Consider the following 19,748-nt stretch of genomic DNA (forward strand, 5'->3'; position numbering starts at 1 on the left):
GTTTCTCAGGACCAACCTACTAGAAATAGCCACTGCATCCACGCTTCCTATCCCCGGACCTCCTTTGTTTTTCTCCAGAGCACTTGCATAACTGATGTCACTGAACATTCTGTGGTCATGGAACTGTGTCTGGCACAGTGTCGGCGTCAGTAAAGAGGCTACAAAAGGCTACATGGCCATGCTTGGGCGGGATGAAAATAAGACGAGAGCCTTTTCCACTGGAGGCTGGACGTCACCAAAGGACGCCTGCTTCCACTCGAACAGCGCACCTACCAGAAGACGCAAGATAGGCAGGATGGGGAGGGAGCAACAACAACAAAGCGGTTCAGCTCCCAGCTGAGGTTCGTTTCCAAGAAGAGCCTGGCCGTACCTGGTACTGGGAGAGGGAGGGCTCCTCACCCGCGCCGCTGAGGCCCCGAAGGCAAACCACTAAGAAGGTGCTGTCTTCGCTGTCCCACAGGAAGAGTTCTCCGCCAAGGCCTAACACCAGGTTTCTCGTCAGCAACTGCGGTGGCAACGGCGGCGACGAAGGCGATAATGAAGAAGCCGGTTTCTCAGCCTCGGCTGGACTCTGGTCTTTCAGTCCCTCCCGGAGCCGCAAGAACACGGCGTGGTTGGGAAGCCAGGTCTGCCACAGTTCGCCGTCGCCCGAGAATCCCTCGGCGGCCGACATCTTGCCCAGCTGCTTTCCTCATTCCAATTGCTCAGCCCGCCGCGGAGCACAGCCAATCAGCGGCCAGCCGTCCACGCTCTGGCTAATCATCGAGCAGGCAGCCCGGAAACAGGAGGCTAGAGCTAGGGGCGAAAGTGAAGCCAGCCCATTAGACGTGGTTGAAGCCAAAATGGGCGGCACAGGAAGTCAACATGCCCATGCCTACTTGAACTTTTGGTGCCGCAGGAAGTCGAGCAGGAAGTCTAGAACCTGGTGGAGATTCTGACTCCTATGTGTCGACTGCTGTTTGGATACCTCCACCTGAGTAAACCTAGACGTCCAAAATCTTCCAAGACTTACCTCCCTCAGTCGAGGGTGGGTTAACCTCACAAATGACACCAGTGCAGTCACCAACCCTTGGGTTGCATGTACAAACCTGTCTCCGTGTTGGTCCGATCAGTAAAACAACACTTCCCAGAATTCCCTGCTATGTAGTACGATGAGCAATCACCAACTGCAACTCCCAGAGTTCTGCGCGCCCGTAGTGGGCGGGGCTTTTTGGCGGCGAGTACCGTGGAGAGATGGCACAGCCGTCAGGATCTCAGCGCCGCTCGCTGTACAAATTGGTTGGCTCCCCTCCATGGAAGGAGGCTTTCAGGCAGGTGAGTGTGGGGTTTGGGAATCCTTGGCTCGGCCATCATCATTCCCCTAATGCGTCTCAGGAACCGTTCTCCTCAGTGCATCGCCGCAGCCCAGCCGGGTGAGGCAGGTGCCGGGAGCGCCTGGCCAGTGGAGGTGGACCTGGACTTAGGCTTCCCACTTGGAGATCTGGGTCTTGGCCGCCGCCCGGCTGCCTTCCGGAATTTCTGGACCCCTGGCTGTGGGATTAGCCCGGGTTGGCTCAGTCCCAGACCCTTTATTTTTGGATTTGGATTTTGGGTTTGTTTTAAATTTGAAGTGTGATCATGGCCACCCATTTGCACTCTGCAATAACAGCGGTTGGGTAGGTGGGCACCAAAAAAGATACTTTGTATACTGTATAGGCACCTCAAGCAAGAGAGATATTTATGTTCAAGAGAAAGCCTCTGTTTCAGAAAAGCCTCCGTTACTAAGTCTTAGCAGCCTTGGACCTCACCTCAATTCTGAGTCTGAACTCAGCATGGTTGCTATAAATAATATTACCCGTGACTACAGAAATCCCATAAGTAGTGGATATATTCTGGGAATATAATCTGTTGCTAGAAATGACTGTTGGCGTCAGGGTTTCTCAACTTGGCTATTGACATTTTGAGGAAGGTAATTCTTTGTTGTGGACTGTTCTATTTATTGTAGAATGTTTAGCAGAATCCCTGGCCTCTACCTACTGGATACCAGTAGCCTTGCAACTAGAGTTACAACAACCAAAAATGTTTCCAGACATTGCCAGATGTCCGTTGGGGGACGAAGTTGCCCAAATTGAGAAACACTGTTGTACAGGAAGATGACTGCCATAGCCATATCTAGAGCAGCAAGAATCTGAAAGCAATCTAAATGTCCTTAATAGGATAGGGAATGTTGAGCTATTATTATCCAATCATTAACGAGGCTGGTATTGAAGATAGAACATGAAATGTGATCTGGAACTATATGAACAAGCATTGTAATTCCATCTCTGTACATATGGGTAAGGACTAGAGGGGAATATGCAAGATTAACAATAGTTAGGATTAGAGTTGATAATTTGTGTCGATAAATTTTCTTTAATGTTTTAACAACAAAGCTAAGAGTGGTTTTTTAAATGAAATTGATTCCCCCCCCCCCCATCTTTCTCCTTCCAAGGGATGCCTGGAAAGAATGAGAAACAGCCGGGACAGGCTCCTGAACAAATACCGCCAGGCTGGAGGCAGTATGCCAGGGGTAACTCAGAGCACCCTTATAGTGCAAGAGGTGATGGAAGAAGAGTGGAATGCTTTACAGTCGATGCAAAGCTGTCCAGAGGCCTTAACCCAGGTTAGGCTGGGATATGTGTTTTCAGGGAGGGTTCTATAGCACCAAGAACACCTAGGGTCCTCTCTCTCCCTGTTTCCCCAAGTCCTTTAAACCCATATACCCTCAAACCTACAATCAAGATTCTGACAGCCTTTAACCCAGGTTCTTCTACCTTTACCATTAGACTGGTTCCTAAATACCAAACTGTTGACCTGCTGCATCATTGCATTATATTCACTTACAAAACTGAAAAAAAGGTAATTTCACTCTTTGGCTACAGCCCTGGAAGTTTTTTGTTGTTGTTGTTGTTGTTGTTTTAGAGAGGAGAGGGAGAGAGGAGAGACAGAGAGAGAAGGTGGGGAGGAGCTGGAAGCATCAACTCCCATATGTGCCTTGACCAGGCAAGCCCAGGGTTTCGAACCGGCGACCTCAGCATTTCCAGGTCGACGCTTTATCCACTGCGCCACCACAGGTCAGGCCGGCCCTGGAAGTTTTGATCCAGTGGGCATTGGCTAGGAATCTTTTCAGAACAGTCTTCAGGAGCTTTCTGATTCTAACCTCAGGCAGAGTTGGGAGCGGAGTGTGGATAGGAAACCATTTACCACGTGTCAGGAAGAGCACTGAATTGGGAGTCAGGAGTTCTGGAATTCTGATCCTGGTTCTGCTGTTGCTTTCTAATTCCACTCTGCCTTTTTGACCTTTAGTTTTTATATTTATGAAATGAAGGCAAAAACATTGTCACTGTTGTGAATGCTATATAAGAAAACGTGGGAAACAGCTTTGAAAACATCAAGGTGTGCTTGCTTCAGCAGCACATATACTAAAGTTGGAACAATACAGAGAAGATTAGCATGGCCCCTGCGCAAGGATGACACGCAAACTCGTGAAGTGTTCCATATTTAAAAAAATAAAAGAAGAAAACATCAAGGCTCTCTATAATAATGTTGCATTGGTCAGTACTCTTTATGTCAAATATTTGTGTTATATAGTCACAATTAGTACTCACAATAACCTCAGCTAGGTCTTATTCTCACTTTACAGAAAGCTAAACTTAGGTTTACAGAGATTATGAACTTTCTAGGGGTGACATAGCTTTGGCAGAACCACATACTTAGCTGCTACCCTATATAGTCTTCCCCCAATTAAATGCCATTATTTTAATCATTTGTTGATGATTTCTCAGCATGACCATATTACCCCATTGTCAGCATAGTGTACGGAAAGACTGGACTGACTGATTTCCTTAGGTAAACCAGGGATCTTCAAGCTGGCATCCAAGTATGATTATTGTGGGGCGGATTATAACTTCAATTCTTTGATGACCGTATTTTCTCTTGCAGTGGAAGGAGCCGATGGGCTTGGTTGAGCTGGAGGAAATCCAACAGGAGCTGATTGACCAAGGTAACCTCTGAGAGTGGACTTTGCTACCCATACCTAGTTACTCTGGTAACTATATCTAGTAAATGCTGACCTTTATTCTAAACAGAATTAGTTCTTAACTACCTTTCCTCTATTTCCATCTGCAGTCAAGTGTCCATAAGTCTCTGCTTTTACTCTGAAGTCTTGGCTGACTCCCTTCCTAGTGATAAGCATCTTAAGTATGCTAGGCATTGTGCTCAGAGTTCTCATTCCATGCTTATTTTCTCCTTATGACTACCCTACACGGTAATAGGAGACAGAAGAGAGTGGTATCTTATACAAGTTGCACAGGTAATGGTGGAGTTGGGAAGCAAAATCAATTTTGTGAATTCAGTTCTCCTGCTTATTCTACTGCCCTATAGTACCTCTCTATTAATAGATTAACAGTAATCCTGTAACCTTGCAGGATACAGTGCATGATCAGGTCTCTTGCACTGCTAATTTAAATTTCTTCTCTCTCATCCATTCTTTGCTGACTCCCAAGGTATTGTGAGCATCCACTTCCCAAGATATTCATAGTATGTTAGAGTGCAGAATTGAGCACCTTATATGGTTCATTTATTCACATAGCCCTATCTTGACTAGGTTTAGTTTTTATCATCTGTAAAATAGAGATAATAGACCTACCCTATAAGTTTGTGTGTAGGCTTTAATAATGTGTAGAAGATTTAGAGAATTGCTTGGCATTTGGAAACTTTCAACAAATAATCGCTATTGTGAGAATGCAAGACCATGAATCCTTGAGCTCAACTGCTGAGAGTCACTTCTTAGCTTAACCACTTTAACTTTTGTAGCACTGGGCAAAACAATCTCCCTGTGCCTCAGTTTCTTCATCTTTAAAATGAAGATAATACTAGTGAATTAATTAGGATACCTGAAGAACTTAAAATAGCGTTTGACAGATTGTAAGTGCTATGTAATTGTTCATTGTTATGATTTGTATTATTGACTCCAGTTAGACTGTATATTTAAAATTTTTAGTTATCTTTTTTTTTTTAATCACCCTTCACCCTCACCTACAAAACTGATCTTAGTGATGAAACATAGGACTCATTAATATTTCTTTTGGGATATGTTTAACCCTTTGAGTAGTGAGTTTTTTTCATGCTCACTGACCCCCGGGAGTAAGTATTGTTTCAAAAAATGAAATTAGCTTGACCAGGCAGTGGCGCAGTGGATAGAGCGTCGGACTGGGATGCAGAGGACCCAGGTTCGAGACCCTGAGGTCGCCAGCTTGAGCGTGGGCTCATCTGGTCTGAGCAAGGCCTGCGGTCAAGGCACATATGAGAAAGCAACCAGTGAACAACTAAGGTGTTACAACACACAATGAAAAACCAATGATTAATGCTTCTCATCTCTCTCTGTTCCTGTCTGTTCCTGTCTATCCCTCTCTCTGACTCACTCTCTATCTCTGTAAAAAAATAAATAAATAAATAAATAAATATTTAAAAATGCAATTAGTTCCAGTTACAGTTTTATTAACTTAAAATCATGTTTGTTTGATAACCAGTTTATGGAAACAAGAAGAACATACATTTGCCTTTTTTTAATGTTGCCTTACACATGTGTGATCATACTCTGGATGGTGAGGAGGCACAAGGACGTACATGAACGTTCGTACTACTCAAAGGGTTAACTAAAAATTCTGAAGTGATGTGATTCACTGTGTTCTGCCATACTCAGTCATACGGAACACTTTAGAACAGAGATTGGCAAACTTTCTGTGATGGTCAGATAGTAAATATTTTAGACTTTCTCTGTTGCAGCTACCTAATTCTGCTGTTATAGTGTGGTAACAGTCATAGACAATACCAATGAGCATGGCTGTGTTCCACTATAACTTTATTTTAAAAACCAAAGGTGGGCTGGGTATGATTTACTGAGCCCTGAGCTAAAGTCTAGGCCATAAGTTCATCAGGAGCAGGGACCAGTTTTTTTCATTTTTGTACCCTATGCTTACCACATACTAGGTATTGTTGCGTGTTTGCTGGGTAAGTGAACACACAGATTCTGAACATATGGACATTGGAGAACAGATTGCTTTAGACTTGGCAGGTGGGCTGGCATCAGAAGCAAGTGCCCTGTAAGTGTCAGCCTTCTCCAGCTGCCCCTGGGGCCCTGATACTACATCTCTATTCTGATGGCCTCTGGAGATGTGTGTGAAAGTTTTCTCCTTGTCCCTTCACCTCACCGCCTCACCTCTTGTGTTCTCAAGTTGAGGGCTGACAGGAGGGGAGGAATCCAACGAGAGCTGAGCGTGACAGAAGAGTAAATATGTAATGATTGGTAGCATGATTTTGCCTGAATTTTTCTCTTGGGCGGACGAGGCCTTTGAAGGTGAAGCTTAGCATTAAAGGCAAAGCAGTTGGGTGAAGCATGGTGACGCACTTCCACTGCCCATTGCCTTGTAGAACAGTCCATCATCCGGGAATATGAGAAGAGCTTACAGTTTGATGAAAAGTGTCTCAGTGTCATATTAGCTGAGTGGGAAGCAAACGCCATCATCTGTCCTGTGTGTACAAAGTAAGAGTTTTCAAACCTTTTCAGCATTATTGGTTCCTACTCTCCACTCCAAGTGAGTGGAATTTCCTCGCAAATTTGTTGTCTGGAAAGTTTTGGGGATCCTGGTCTGCTGGCCATGAAGCTCTGGGATCCCAATTCTGCCTCTAGGTACAACCTGAGAATAACAAGCGGTGTGGTCATGTGTCATTGTGGCCTGTACATCCCGTCTCACGTAAGTGTTCCTCACACAGATATTGTGTCACCTCTTTCCGCATATGTCTGCTTTCTTTAAGAGCCTTTAGTGATGTGCTGGAGTCAACTGTGCACATCTTTCCCCAACTTGTGTTCAGTTCACACGGGTAACTTGAAATCAGCCATGGTGAGAATACATACAGCATGAAAATTGGCAAGCACTACAACTCATGGTGCTTCCTGCCCCTTCCCCAGAGCCATAAAAATTGTCCAAATATGAAGATACACCTACACTCAGAATTTCGGCTTCAGTGATCTTAATATGCAGAAGGAGCCCTCATACCTGACCTGACAGGGACGGAAAGAGGTCAGTTGGTTAAAGTGGTAAATCATAAAAATGAAACGTTTCCAGTAAGTGTTAAGCATACACATTTACTCGCCAGTCCTTGAGTGGGGCTCTGCTGATTGGAGAACTCAGTCTTTTTTTATATAAACTGTGCTGATCATGCATGTGTAGAATTTCTGGGTTTGTTTCTGAAAAGTCATTGAGAAGCTAAGTGTACAACTTTAGAAAATTTTCTCCCTATCTTTTACTTAATTCAGGAACTTTTCTTGTTTTTTTAAATAACTCACCTTTTTGAGAGTTTCCTAAACATCCCACTTATTATCACAAAAAATAAAACTTTGTTTTCATTCTCTTACTTTGTTGCTTCACATAACATGTAATTATAGTAGCAAGCTCATTAGCACAAACAGACCTGGGAGCAAGAAGTGCTGGCTCTTGGGATATATTTGGCGGGCGGAGGCAGAAGCACAAAGGAGGCTCGCCGTGTCACTGGTGCTGAGTGGCAGTGTGTTCTATAGCCAGAGTGGAGAGCATTGGCTGTCGGGGGAGGCAATTAGATGGGGATTGGTTAAGAGATCTTTTTAGAGCAATCATGAGCCCAAGAGCATTTTTAAAGGTCCAAGGAATTAAGTTATCACAGATATTGGTTATCATGAAGAATCAGGATTTTCAACCTATTGACTATGAGGTAATTAAGACAAGATTGTAGTGTAACTTTTTTATTTTTTAGTCTCTAGAATTGACAGAGCAGAAACTCCAGGCCGCTTTGGAGGCCAGTGTGAATGAGCACAGTGCACACTGTCCCCACACACCTGAATTTTCAGTCACTGAAGGGGCGGAGAAAAAGTCCAGTCTTCTCATGAGCTGTCTGGTAAGCCTGCCCTAGTCCCCAGCAGTAACAGCAGGTCAGTGTTGGCTTCTTTCCCTGTTCTGGTAGAAGCAATAGCGTGGACGCAGGTAAATGTTTAAAAATGCAGTTTATTCTCTGAGGAGTTTACTTGAAAAGTGAAGGTAATGAGTTCAACCAAAAGGCCAGTTGTTCCCTAAAAGTTTGGGAAGGGACAGAGGCAGCACAGGGTCATGGAAGGTGCATTGGTCTTGAATCTGGAAGCCTGACTGCACTGCCTACTCATCTGATTGGCAGCACTGGTCCCGTTGAAACTGATTATTTCATATTTGTAAGACCCAAATTGGCCATTCTGGTACCAGTTTTGCAGAAGGTTACAGAACAGGAAGCACAGCAGTGCAGCATCAGGCTTGTCTCTTCAGCAAGAATCTTCACAGAGTAACAAGGGCTACTTACTGTCTGGCCCCCTAAGTGACAACTCTGGTAGGGGGCAACAATACCACACAAGTGGATATAGAGCCACCTGGTTTAGAAGCCTCAAGCTTGCTGTAGGAACCAGTAGTATCTCTCAAAGTAATCTATGGCTATAGCTTCTACTTCCCAAGCAGTGGGGACTCTGGGATTGTGAGCACTTTGAACTTCGGGAAGTCTAAAACTATGGCTTCCTACTGGGTATATATACTTCTTTCATGATCCTCTCATTTCAAATGCAGTTTATCCATAGGAGTTTTGGGGTTTTTTTTTAAGTGACAGAGAGAAAGTGGGAGAGGGAGAGATGAGAAGCATCAACTCATAGTTGCGGCACCTTAGTTCATTGATTGCTTCTCATATGCGCCTTGACTGGGGGTTCCAGCTGAGCTATTCACTCCTTGCTCAAGCCAGTGACCTTGGGCTTTAAGCCAGCGACCATGGAGTCATGTCTATGATCCTACGCTCAAGCTGGTGACCCCATACTGAAGCTGGTGACACCACGCTCAAGCCAGATGGGCCCACTCTCAAGCCGGTGACCTCGGGGTGTCGAACCTGGGTCCTTAGCATCCCAGGCCAACAGTCTCCACTGCACCACCACCTAGTCAGGCTAGGAGTTGTTTTCGTTATAAGCAGTATTGCCTGGTACAATTAACATTTCTCTTTATTAAGTTTCTTCCATAAATTATCTAATTCTATTCATTCATTTAAAAAAATGTATTGAGTACTTTTTAAATTTTGAGAATATGCATTCTCTTCCGGAGTTCAAGTCTAGGGTTGGTGCTTAAGAGATGAATACAGAAGACAGGTAGTCAGTGCTACTGGAGAGCTGCACGAAGAGGGCCTGCAGGAGTTCAGAGTAGGTGATCTCAGTTATGGATGAAGGCATCCTGGCGGAGGCATTTAGCCTTGGTTTTTGTTTTCTTGTGTTTTTTTTTTTGTTTTTTTTTAGAGGGACAGGAAGGGAGGAGAGGGAGGAAAGAGATGAGAAGCATCAACTTGTAGTTGCTTTACTTTAGTTGTTCATTGATTGCTTCTCAGACATTCCTTGACTGAGGGGTTCAAGTCAAGCCAGTGACCTTGGGCTTCATGCCAGTGACCTTTGGGCTCAAGCCAGAGACCTTGGGACCATGTTGATGATTCCTGTACTCAAGCTGGTGACCTCGGGGTTTTGAACCCAGAGTCTTAGTGTTCTGGGTCAACACTCTATCCACTGCACCACCACCGGTCAGGCTTAACCCTTGGCTTTCAAGTGTGAAATAGGATTTGGACATGTGGGTATGGTGAATTGGGAAAATAACTTAGGTGAAAGATCTCCAGGTAGAAGAACAAGGTAGAGAAGCAGAAAATTGGTAGCATATTTGAAGAGCATCGTGTTCTGCTAAGCTGGAACATTGGGCTCATAAAGGAGAGAAGAGTCATGACCCAATGAAAAAGTCAGTGCAGTAGCTGTAAGTGTGAAATGTCTTCAGTCGGAGACAACACTGAAGAGGCTGTCCCAGTACTCGGTGGATAAGTGAAGAGGGCTTGAACTAGGCAATAACAGTGGGGATGGTGTAGGTGGCATGAATATGAGAGGGTTAGAAAGTGATTGATAAAAGTCTGTAGCTGTGGATGTCAGGGTAGGGGAATCAAGAAGATGAGGTTTCAAGGCTGGGTAACTATGCATTGCTAGCGTGGAAAAAAAAGTTTGTGCAGAAAACTTTGGAGTTTGGTATGTTAAATTTGAGATTTCTGTTAGACACTCAGGTTTTGGTGCAGTTAAGAATAGGAATGGAGCCTGGCCTGTGGTGGCGCAGTGGATAAAAGTGTCAACCTGGAACACTGAGGTCGCCGGTTTGAAACCCTGAACTTGCCCAATTGAGGCACATAAAACAAGCAATCAATGGGCAACTAAAGTGATGCAACTGTGAGTTGATACTTCTTGTTACCCCCACCTCTTCTCTCTGTAAAATCAATAAGTAAAATCTTAAAGAAAAAAAACAAGAATGGGAATGGAGGCCCTGGCCAGGTGGCTCAGTGGATAGAATTTTGTCCAGGAGTGCTGAGGTCATAGGCTCAATCCCCAGTCAGAGCACATATGAGAAGCAACCAATGAGTACACAACTAAATGGAACAATGAAGTGTAACAAGCTGATGCTTTTCTCTTTCTCTTTTTCTCTCACTCTCTCCTTCCTACATCCCTCTCAAATCAATGGAAGAAAATTTTTGAAAAGAATAGGAATGGAGCTGAGAGTAAGGGATGGCATTGGTTGCTTTGTATGATTGCTAAAAATAGACGAGATGACACTGCCCAAGGAGGACTAGTAGAATAGGCCAGTGATGTATTCTTGGGCACTGCCTACATTTTCAGTGCAGGGGAACAAGTGGAGCCTTAGTTGAGATGGAAGAACAGAGGCCAGAGAACAGGGGAAGTGTGAAAGGCATGGACATTTCCAGAAGGAAGGAGTAAGTGGGTAGCAACACTCACCATAGAGATTGAGGTAGACTTTGGTGACCTTATATAGAGATAATTTTGGTGGAGTTACAGGATCAGTAGCCATTGTCTTATTTCAGTTTTAGGAATTTGAGTAGGGAGCCAAGAAGTGAAAGAGTAACTGTAGAATAGTTTTTCTTAGAAGTTTATCCAAAAATTGAAGGAAAAGTGTTAACTTTTAAAAAAGTATGTTTGACTGCATTTGTAAATTGAGAATTCACTGGAGGGCCAGAGGGTAGGTAGATAACTAAGGAATTGGGGCCCAGACCTACCAGAAGGGATGGGATTATGGGGAAGGGCAGTGGAATTACATTTATTGATCACTTAACTGTGTACCAAGTGTTCTACATACATCTCATTCATCATGAGATGGATATTGTGCCCAATGTTAGTAAGGTAATTTGGCCAAGGTTGCACTGCCAAGAAAAAATAGAGCTGGTATTGGATTCCAGGTCTCAGGGGTTCCAGCAACCCTATTTCCTGCTCTAGGCTCCAGCCTTCGTAGAGGCAGTTTACCTTTAGACTGTATGGAAGGAGACACAGTGAGTGAAAGTTTAGACTATTAGACTCTCTGCTCCAACCATCCAGAACTGCTTGCAGATTCTTAAATATGCACATTTTCAGGCCACCACGCTCTTGCTCATACTGTTCTGTCTGGAATGCCTTTGGCCCCTCCCACTCAGCTCAAGGATCATTCTTGAGCACAACTATGTGCCCGATAATCAGTAAAGCCTGACCCTTCACTTAGAATTGGCCAGGGTCTTCTTGGGCCTCCACTGTTCCTAATGCTGTGTTCCTTTAACACTGCTGGTCACCAGTTTGTCTTTCTGCTTGAGGTCAAGGACCATATCTTTATGTTCATTCCAAGTCCTTGTCACGTAGGTAGGTATGTTTGGAGAAATGAGTTGAGGTAGAGGGAAGAGAATTAGAGGGTATCAGGTCAGATAGCTTTGGCTTCTGCCTTCTCGGTGAGATGAAATGAACAACTGAGCAGCAGAGTGCCGTGGAACTGAGCTGGAGTGTGGAGCTCCTTGGGTGAGAAAGCTACAGACCAAGAGCTGGAGGGAATGGGTAGGACAGTTAAGGAGGAAACAAAGGATTGCACTACATGCTGTGTCCAGCTGTAGCTGTCAGCACAGGCGTGTCCTGAAGCTCAGAGCAGCAGTGAAGCCAAGTGGAGGGGGAGGTTTGGAAGGTGAGTGCTGTGGGAGGCATCAACAGTTGTAGGAACAGCATGATTGACAAGGTTGGCTTTAAGATGGGAGGAGCCTGACCAGGCAGCGGCGCAGTGGATAGAGCATCAGACTGGGATGCGGAAGACCCAGGTTCGTGACCCCGAGGTTGCCAGCTTGAGCGTGAGATCATCTGATTTGAGCAAAAATTCACCAGCTTGGATCCAAGGTCGCTGGCTCAAGCAAGGGGTTACTCAGTCTGCTGAAGGCCCATGGTCAAGGCACGTATGAGAAAGCAGTCAATGAACAACTAAGAAGTCGCAATGTGCAACAAAAAACTAATGATTGATGCTTCTCATCTCCGTTCCTGTCTGCCTGTCCCTGTCTATCCCTCTCTCTGACTCTCTATCTCTGTAAAAAAATAAATAAAAAATAAAAATAAAATAAGGTGGGCAGGGAGACCATTGGTCAGAAGTGGTCACAGCCAAGATGAGAACAAGATGAAATTGTATTTCATGGTCTATCCCAGAATACACCATTTTGAAAGGAAGGTAGATCATTTGGAATGCTCTGGAGTTCATGTGGCTCTAGACATCTTTCTCTTAAGGGGGATTCAAGTACCGTTGGGTTCATGATCCAGTGAGGTCAGGCTGTAGGGTGATTAAGCATGGATGTCAAGGATGAGGAAGATAGGTGTCAGTTACAGAAGATGGGTATATATCGCCTTAAGGGCTTGGAATATTTGAAATGTGAGAGGGACAGTGGTCTAGGGATGGTCATGGGGATGGAATATGCTAGACCTCCAGAAAGCCAAGTATACTACCTATGGATGTGGTGTCATCGGACAGAATTCCTTTGCTAAGTGGTGGGGCTAAGCTATCAAGGAATTAGGAATCAGTTCTGTATTTGTATACTTACTGATTATGTGAGGGAGATCACAGAGGGTATGCTAGAATGAATGGGTCTCTGCGTAGTGAGTATGGATAATTTGTACCTCCCTATTTCTTCTGTTATACTGAAGAAACGTCAACTCCTTGCTAGGCTGTAAAAGCTGCCAGCTCTCAGTTTGAATAATCTTTCTGGTCACCAGTTTCCTGAAGGTGAAGATTATTTGATCAGTCCATCTCTAGGATATGATCTTAGCTGGAAGATGACTTAACTGCTGAGGGTTTCAAAGGCTGTTGTTCTGAGATCAAAAGCCTATTACAACTACACCACCAAACTGTTTCATAATTATAACTGAATTCAGTATCATCTCATTTATTTTTTACAGAGACAGAGAGTAAGTCAGAGAGAGGGGTAGACAGGGACAGACAGACAGGAATGGAGAGAGATGAGAAGCATCAATCATTAGTTTTTCATTGCGTGTTGCAACACCTTAGTTGTTCATTGTTTTCTCATATGTGCCTTGACCCTGGGCCTTCAGCAGACCAAGTAACCCCTTGCTGGAGCCAGCGACCTTGGGCTCAAACCAGATGAGCCCGCGTCCAAGCTGGCGACATCAGGGTCTCAAACCTGGGTCCTCTGCATCCCAGTCCGACGCTCTATCCACTGTGCCACCGCCTGGTCAGGCCATATGTAGGAATTTTAATGGCAGCATAAATGTTTATTCCTGATTACAACTTGTAACTATATGAGATAAAACAATTTAAGCTAACTTTTCTATTTAAATCCAGGCTTGCAATGCTCGAGCTGTGATCATCTAAAGCCAGCCTTTACTCACGTTGTTCTACTGGATTGGAAACAACTGTTCCATCTGAGAAGGGGTCCTGTAAATACAAACCTTTCATTTATAACTTATTTTGTATTAAAACTTTTCAAACATCTAGGCTCTCCATGTTTTGTAATGCAAGTTGAAGGGGAAGGAATAGAAATAGAAAAGACCACTCACCTTAAAGAGAAACTAATTTTACTGTCCATTATTATGTTATACAAAAATCTAGAAATAAGAGACTTGTAAAGAATAAACAAATGAATAGTAAATAAGAGGGCAACAAATAATTTAAATCTGAATCATTTTCCATGATATTAGGATGAGAACCATTTCAAAGTACATGTCTGGCTTCAGAGTAGGTTTTGTTGACAAGCAAAGCCTGCCATGAAATTAAGGTATTCAGCGTCTTCTCTGTTCTACTGGCTCTTGACAAAACTTTTGAGGTCTTCCAGAAAAGTAATGTACTCCTGGTGCTCCAGGGCTGTGCTGAGCTCCACCAGCTCATCCGCAAAAGTGTTGTCCACCCCCCGGTCTGCAAGGAAATCCATTAGGTGGTCGTATAATGCCTACAAGGAGAAACATTTACCATAAAAAAAAAATTTTTCATCTGTAACACTTGTTAATTAAAATGCCTTTTTGTCTCTCCTTGGACTAGGTGCTCCCCTACAAGGCCCAAGGGCACCCCATCTTATCAAGCACTCACCCAGTCCAGGGAATCAGTGTTGAGTGTGTAGTTTGTGTCCTTCCATTCAGACTCGCCAGTGGACTGAAAGCTCACTTCCCTGATGGAGAAAATGTCACTCTCACACTCTTCTTCTTGTCCAACCTGAGGAAAGACAATAGTTGGGGAAACTGAAGGGTTTTCCAAGACAAGCCAGACTCATGCAAAGAAAAGGGATTATTTACAGGTTAAAACCAACTAGATATTAACCTTGCTCCTTTATCCTCCATACCTCTCTTCCCCCTGCTTTGTTGATCTAAGCTAGAAAAGGGACCAGTACGGTCTCCTGAGGCCGAGGGATGCCAAGGTGCTAGCACTCTGTCCTACGTACCTCATCTTCTGGATAGTGACAGTCCAGCACAAGGGCCTTCTTGCCATCACTCTTTATAACTTCAACCACGAAATTGGGAGTGGACGTCAATTCAGGCTGGGGAAACAAGAATAAGTCAGTAGTACATGCCCTTATTGGCAGGGGTTGGATGCCTGGACCAAAGGTCTCATACAATTCAGGGGGCCTGGAAGCCACCAATATTAGGATATTACTCAGCCATTTTTAAACACTTTGCTATAGTGTTCTCAAACACGGAGCCTTGGGTATTTAAAGCCACATACCAGCCTGTTCAGGAAACTGGGCTAAACTCTTCCTATTGATCCTTTCTAGTGTTAAAGACTGTTTTTGAAGACAGAGCATCATATATTTAGTACAGTGTTTCACCTCTCTTAGCACCCTACTTGTTTTTTTTGGGTTTTTTTTGTATTTTTCTGAAGCTGGAAACAGGGAGGCAGTCAGACTCGCGTATGCGCCCGACCAGGATCCACCCGGCACGCCCACCAGGGGGTGATGCTCTGCCCATCGGGGCATCGCTCTGTCTCGACCAGTCGCTCTAGCGCCTGGGGCAGAGGCCAAGGAGCCATTCCCAGCGCCCGGGCCATCTTTTGCTCCAATGGAGCCTCGGCTGCGGGAGGGGAAGAGAGAGACAGAGAGGAAGGAGAGGGGGAGGGGTGGAGAAGCAGATGGGCGCCTCTCCTGTGTGCTCTGGCCGGGAATCGAATCCAATCCGGGACTTCTGCACGCCAGGCCGATGCTCTACCACTGAGCCAACCGGCCAGGGCCAGCACCCTATTTGTTTAAATAACATAACAGGCCTAGAATGGAGAAATCTGAATTCCAGCCCCAGCTATGTGCCAGTTAACTGAGATCCAGATAGTTCCTCAGTCTACCTGGGGCTGTTTCTCCATCCATAAACTGCAAAGGTGGCCTAAAGCTCCAAGATCTTTTTCTGACTATTTCAGGATTTTCCTATGGCCGAAGCCCAAAGGCCAGTGTATTTGCCTAGCTGGCCATCCTAATGTCTGAATAATCACAGCAACTCTTCATGTGATGGTGAACCATCCAATGTCAGATTCTAGTCTGATGTCACCAGGAAACTGTGCTCTGTGTTCTAGGTCATGAGACAACACCGATACCTGCTTAGTCAGAAAGTTGGGGATTCTGTGGCCCTCATATCAGTGGTTTCTAGGCTAGACACACTGCTTCCTAAAATGTTTGAAGACTGGGCACCATCCATGTCAAAGTAAGAGGGCCAGCAACCTAAGGAAAGACCTTGCCATTTCTGATGTTAAATCTCTGATGTCCCCAGCTTTGCTATCTTGGTTAAGTAGTCAGTGTTTATTACCAGGTTGTGATATGTTAGAACATTCCTCCCTGGAAACACTCAAAATGATATGTCCAATATCAAACATCTTCCCATCATAGAAAGGTTAAAGACAGCTTCACTTCCTTCCTATCAGGAGAACAAAGGCCAAACTATAAAGCCTAAGGCTGCTGATGGCAATTTACTCAGTCCCTGGAAAAGAAAATGGGCTAAACAGTTCTGGTGCTAATGCTGGCCAGAAAACTGCTACTCTGTTAAGTTAAAAGTCCCAAGGATGGTTGTCCTTTGCCTTCTCCGTGCCCTCCTAGCATTAGAGGAATCAAAATAACAAAAAAACAATGCTCCTCTAAGCCCCTGGGATAGCCTATCAGGTAAAGACTGGTTAGTGTTACAAGTTTACCTCCTGTTCTTCAGCCTTCTGCCCTTGGGACTGCTGCTGCTCCTCTTCCCCTTCAAAGGTTGGTGGGATGCTATTGTTAATGTTGAAAGTGACAGTGATCCTAGGAAGTTAAAAGCAAACACAACAGAGGGGTATAGTTTTAACTAAATATCAGGTAAGTATGAAGCTTGGGACAGTTACAAATCTTGTTGAAACAATGTCTCTATTCTAGCTGCCGTTATATCTGAATATTAAAGACCTACCAGAAATGCCTGGATGCCTATATCCCACCCACCCTGAGATGGATTCAGCAGGCCTGAAGTGTGTTTACTATGTGCCAGCTGCTGGAATTCAAACTAAAAGGTCCCAGTTTATCTCGGCCAAATAGTTATGTGTATGCTAGTTCCAAGAGGCCAGCATCCCAGGGCTCACTGCTAGTGTGTGCCCACAGCCAGTGGACACTGCTCACCATGGTCTATCCGGGGCACTCTCCGGTGGCAGTACACAGCTAAGAACCTGGTGGGATTGAATAGATGCCTCTTTTAAAAAGCTTTTCTCCATCAGAAAATCTGTCCCTCAGAGGAAAGGAAGAAGGAGCACCACAGAGTTGCATCAACTAAGGACCGGGAGCAGCACTGGCCCCAGGAAGGGGAAGCATCCCAAAGAACAATATGTGACAGTACCGATTCATCCTTCAGAATATTTGTGGGAAGTTTTACAATTACAAAACAGGCCAGAAACACCAACTAATGACTGTTTTAAGGTGTAAGAATCCTCACTTGACAAATCATGTTCCAAAGTTCGAGTCAAAATTAAAAGTGCTATGAGATTTGGAACTAGCACTAATGGGCTATGCTACTCCAGCAGGCACTATTTGCATACAATGGCACTCTGTAACTGCTCTGGCTGCTTGGCCCGGAAGCCACTTTCCCATAGTAACAATGGTTTGAGGTTCAGCCAAAAAATCTGTTTAATCTGCAACAGTGCTGAGTTGAGCTCCTGGGTGCAGAAAGGCAGTGTTCATTAGAACATTATCTAAATGGCCCCAAACTGGCTATGACTCACCCTGGGAAAATGGTTTAGGTGAAGTTACAGAAGATACCTCCTTAGTAACCAGCACACAGGAAATCTGTGCAGTGAATGAACTGCTGTAATTATGAAGTTATCCAAATGAATACCTTCTGTGTCTTAAAAACCATGTATCAAAGCACCTGCCTTGATGGGACCCAGGACAGGTCCTTCAGGGTGATGATGGATTGAGGCCCCTGGAGTCCACAGGCCCCCAGTACTTACTTTTCTCCACTAACATTCCGCACTAATTTGGCTTCCGTCCCATTCACTTCCAGATTCCAACCTCCAGACATCTTGGGGAGGGACTTATGTTTCTGTATCTTCTTTTCCTCCTTAATTTCATCATTCAGGAATTCTACAAAAGCTTTGTCCCCTACAATGAAAATCCATAAGGTCCAGAAAAAGAACAGCACATCAGTCTAAAGTGACCCAGGTTACGGTAGCCAGAAATCTGGACTGGACTGTTAGCACTCCTTCTCTGGGGCTTAGTCCAACTCGCATCCACTAAGCCTAAGTCTTCACATCTGTAAAAACTGCATATACTATCAATGGTAAGCTGAGCTCACTTCTGGAAAAGTGATTTGCAACAATGAACTATCACGTTTCACATAAAGCAAAAGCGTTCCCAATTACACTCTTCCACTTACCAAAAGACATAACCACCCTACTTTCAACCACGACCTTGGGCCTTCCCAACGGTCCCTTTTCTAGAGACTAAGGATAAAGTCAGTTTCCAAGGTTTTAACTGTACACCTCAGCCCCAAATGAAACGTTTTAAGGTTGGGGTAAGAGAGAGAACGTGATAACACGTGGGTCTTACTCTCTGGTTGCCAATGACTGGGAAAACGTTCCAGACCTCGCCGGGCGGGGAGCTCAGTCTTGGTCTGCGCTTCCCTTCCCCGACCCCGCACCCCAACCGGAATCTACCCCTCGGCCCGGCCCACGTGCGTGAACTCACCTTCGGTGTGCAGCGCGCCGCAGCCGCAGCCACAGGCGCAGGGCTCGCGAGGCCGCAGAAGGCCGGGCCGCCGCGCAGACCCCGCGCGCACACAGAGGAGCCCGAAGGGCCGAGTGCACGGCCGAGGCGCGGGCTGCAGCAGCGACCGAAGCGACGCGGAGGGCGCGGCGGCGCGGAGGCCGGCGACTGCCGAACCCAACGCGCGGGGCACACAACGCAGCAGAGGGAGCATCGCGAAAGCGACAGCGGCGGCGGACACGTGCGGATAAGAATTACCAGAGCCAAGAGGGCCCCGACCAACCTCACCGCCGGAAGTCCCACCCTCACCCAAGATAGCACTTCCGCACCGTGGCTTTGCAGGTCAAAGGCAGGATGGGCAGGACCGAGCCCTCTACTGGGCTCCTCCGGTGTAGCTTCCTCGGGAGGCCTCAAATTCGGTTACTGAACTTTTTAGCTGAGTGGGCCCGCCTAAGTGTAGTGTGCAAGACTTGTTTAATTTGCCAGCATTTCTTCTCTCCAGTGGCTGCTTACATTCTCCCAATTTCCATCTACTGTTCTCAAAGCACGCCAGGCTTTCTGTGACTTCGTGGAATGCACTCTTGCCTTCCCCAACAACCTTAAGACCAGCCTTCAAGGTGATCTCCCTAAAGATGCCTTCCTGGTGTTAGGTCGGCCGAAGGAGGGACGTACAGACCTGATGAGTTTTGTTTATTTACGCATCTGCAAAACTGACAGGCTGACACCTGACACCCTAGTGGCATCAGCAGAGAGCTGCAGGAAGGGGGCGTCTGATATGGGGGTTGCTGCAGGCATTTGCTGGCATGGAGTTGGATATACCTGGACATGCTCAGATTAGCATATCCTGGTTTGTTGCCTTTGGTCACAGACTATCTCCCTTTCCTAATCCTCAGGTCCCTCCCGATGGCCTTGTCCCAAGAACAATTCCCAGACCCTTCCCAGGGTGGGGGGAGTTGCTTAAGGGGAGGAGGAGGTTGGTTGAAGGAGATGCTTAAGAAGTTGCCCAGTGGGAGTTGGGTGAGGGGAAGTTGAATTTAAAGGAGCCCTGAACCCAAACCTATACAGGGCACCTCCTGTCTTCCATGAAACAGATAGGAATTCATGCTTGTGCCCCCTCCTCCTTCATTCTTTTCTCAGGAGAAACTGCTGCTGGTGGACCTGGCAGCCTCCCCCCATCCCGTCTCTTAAAG

At 45.5% G+C, this 19,748-nt stretch overlaps 3 protein-coding genes and 1 non-coding gene across 5 annotated transcripts in view; 2 read left to right on the plus strand and 2 right to left on the minus strand.

Annotated features, from left to right (window-relative positions):
* The window catches only part of NUP88 (nucleoporin 88), a 38,544-nt gene extending 37,768 nt beyond the window's left edge, over nucleotides 1-776 (minus strand). The window contains exon 1 of the mRNA XM_066363368.1: nucleotides 371-776. Within this exon, the coding sequence (XP_066219465.1) occupies nucleotides 371-673 (303 nt within the window). The 5' untranslated portion in view covers nucleotides 674-776. The remainder of the gene's footprint in view (nucleotides 1-370) is intronic.
* A 322-nt stretch (nucleotides 777-1,098) lies between these two features.
* RPAIN (RPA interacting protein) lies at nucleotides 1,099-14,002 on the plus strand. Of its 2 annotated transcripts, XM_066363372.1 has the most exons (7): nucleotides 1,099-1,314; nucleotides 2,471-2,641; nucleotides 3,961-4,021; nucleotides 6,451-6,562; nucleotides 6,710-6,773; nucleotides 7,810-7,950; nucleotides 13,719-13,868. In XM_066363372.1, exons 1-7 carry the CDS (start codon nucleotides 1,234-1,236, stop codon nucleotides 13,746-13,748), a joined length of 660 nt encoding a protein of 219 aa, XP_066219469.1. In that variant the 5' UTR covers nucleotides 1,099-1,233; the 3' UTR covers nucleotides 13,749-13,868. The 2 variants fall into 2 exon arrangements, with proteins under 2 accessions (XP_066219469.1, XP_066219470.1); XM_066363373.1 differs by lacking the exons at nucleotides 6,451-6,562; nucleotides 6,710-6,773; nucleotides 7,810-7,950 and having other exon boundaries at nucleotides 13,719-14,002.
* LOC136396432 (U6 spliceosomal RNA) lies at nucleotides 3,417-3,523 on the plus strand. Its single transcript, XR_010749719.1, has one exon. It is a non-coding gene; the product is annotated as a U6 spliceosomal RNA (small nuclear RNA).
* On the minus strand, nucleotides 13,935-18,871 carry C1QBP (complement C1q binding protein). The gene is made up of 6 exons (XM_066363371.1): nucleotides 18,541-18,871; nucleotides 17,805-17,955; nucleotides 16,533-16,632; nucleotides 14,809-14,904; nucleotides 14,460-14,582; nucleotides 13,935-14,322 (listed from the first exon to the last, which is right to left on the minus strand). Exons 1-6 carry the CDS (start codon nucleotides 18,770-18,772, stop codon nucleotides 14,173-14,175), a joined length of 852 nt encoding a protein of 283 aa, XP_066219468.1. The 5' UTR covers nucleotides 18,773-18,871; the 3' UTR covers nucleotides 13,935-14,172.
* Nucleotides 18,872-19,748: the final 877 nt, after the last annotated feature.

The sequence above is a fragment of the Saccopteryx leptura genome, chromosome 2 (assembly GCF_036850995.1).
Source record: "Saccopteryx leptura isolate mSacLep1 chromosome 2, mSacLep1_pri_phased_curated, whole genome shotgun sequence".
NCBI classification, from domain to species: Eukaryota; Metazoa; Chordata; class Mammalia; order Chiroptera; family Emballonuridae; genus Saccopteryx; species Saccopteryx leptura.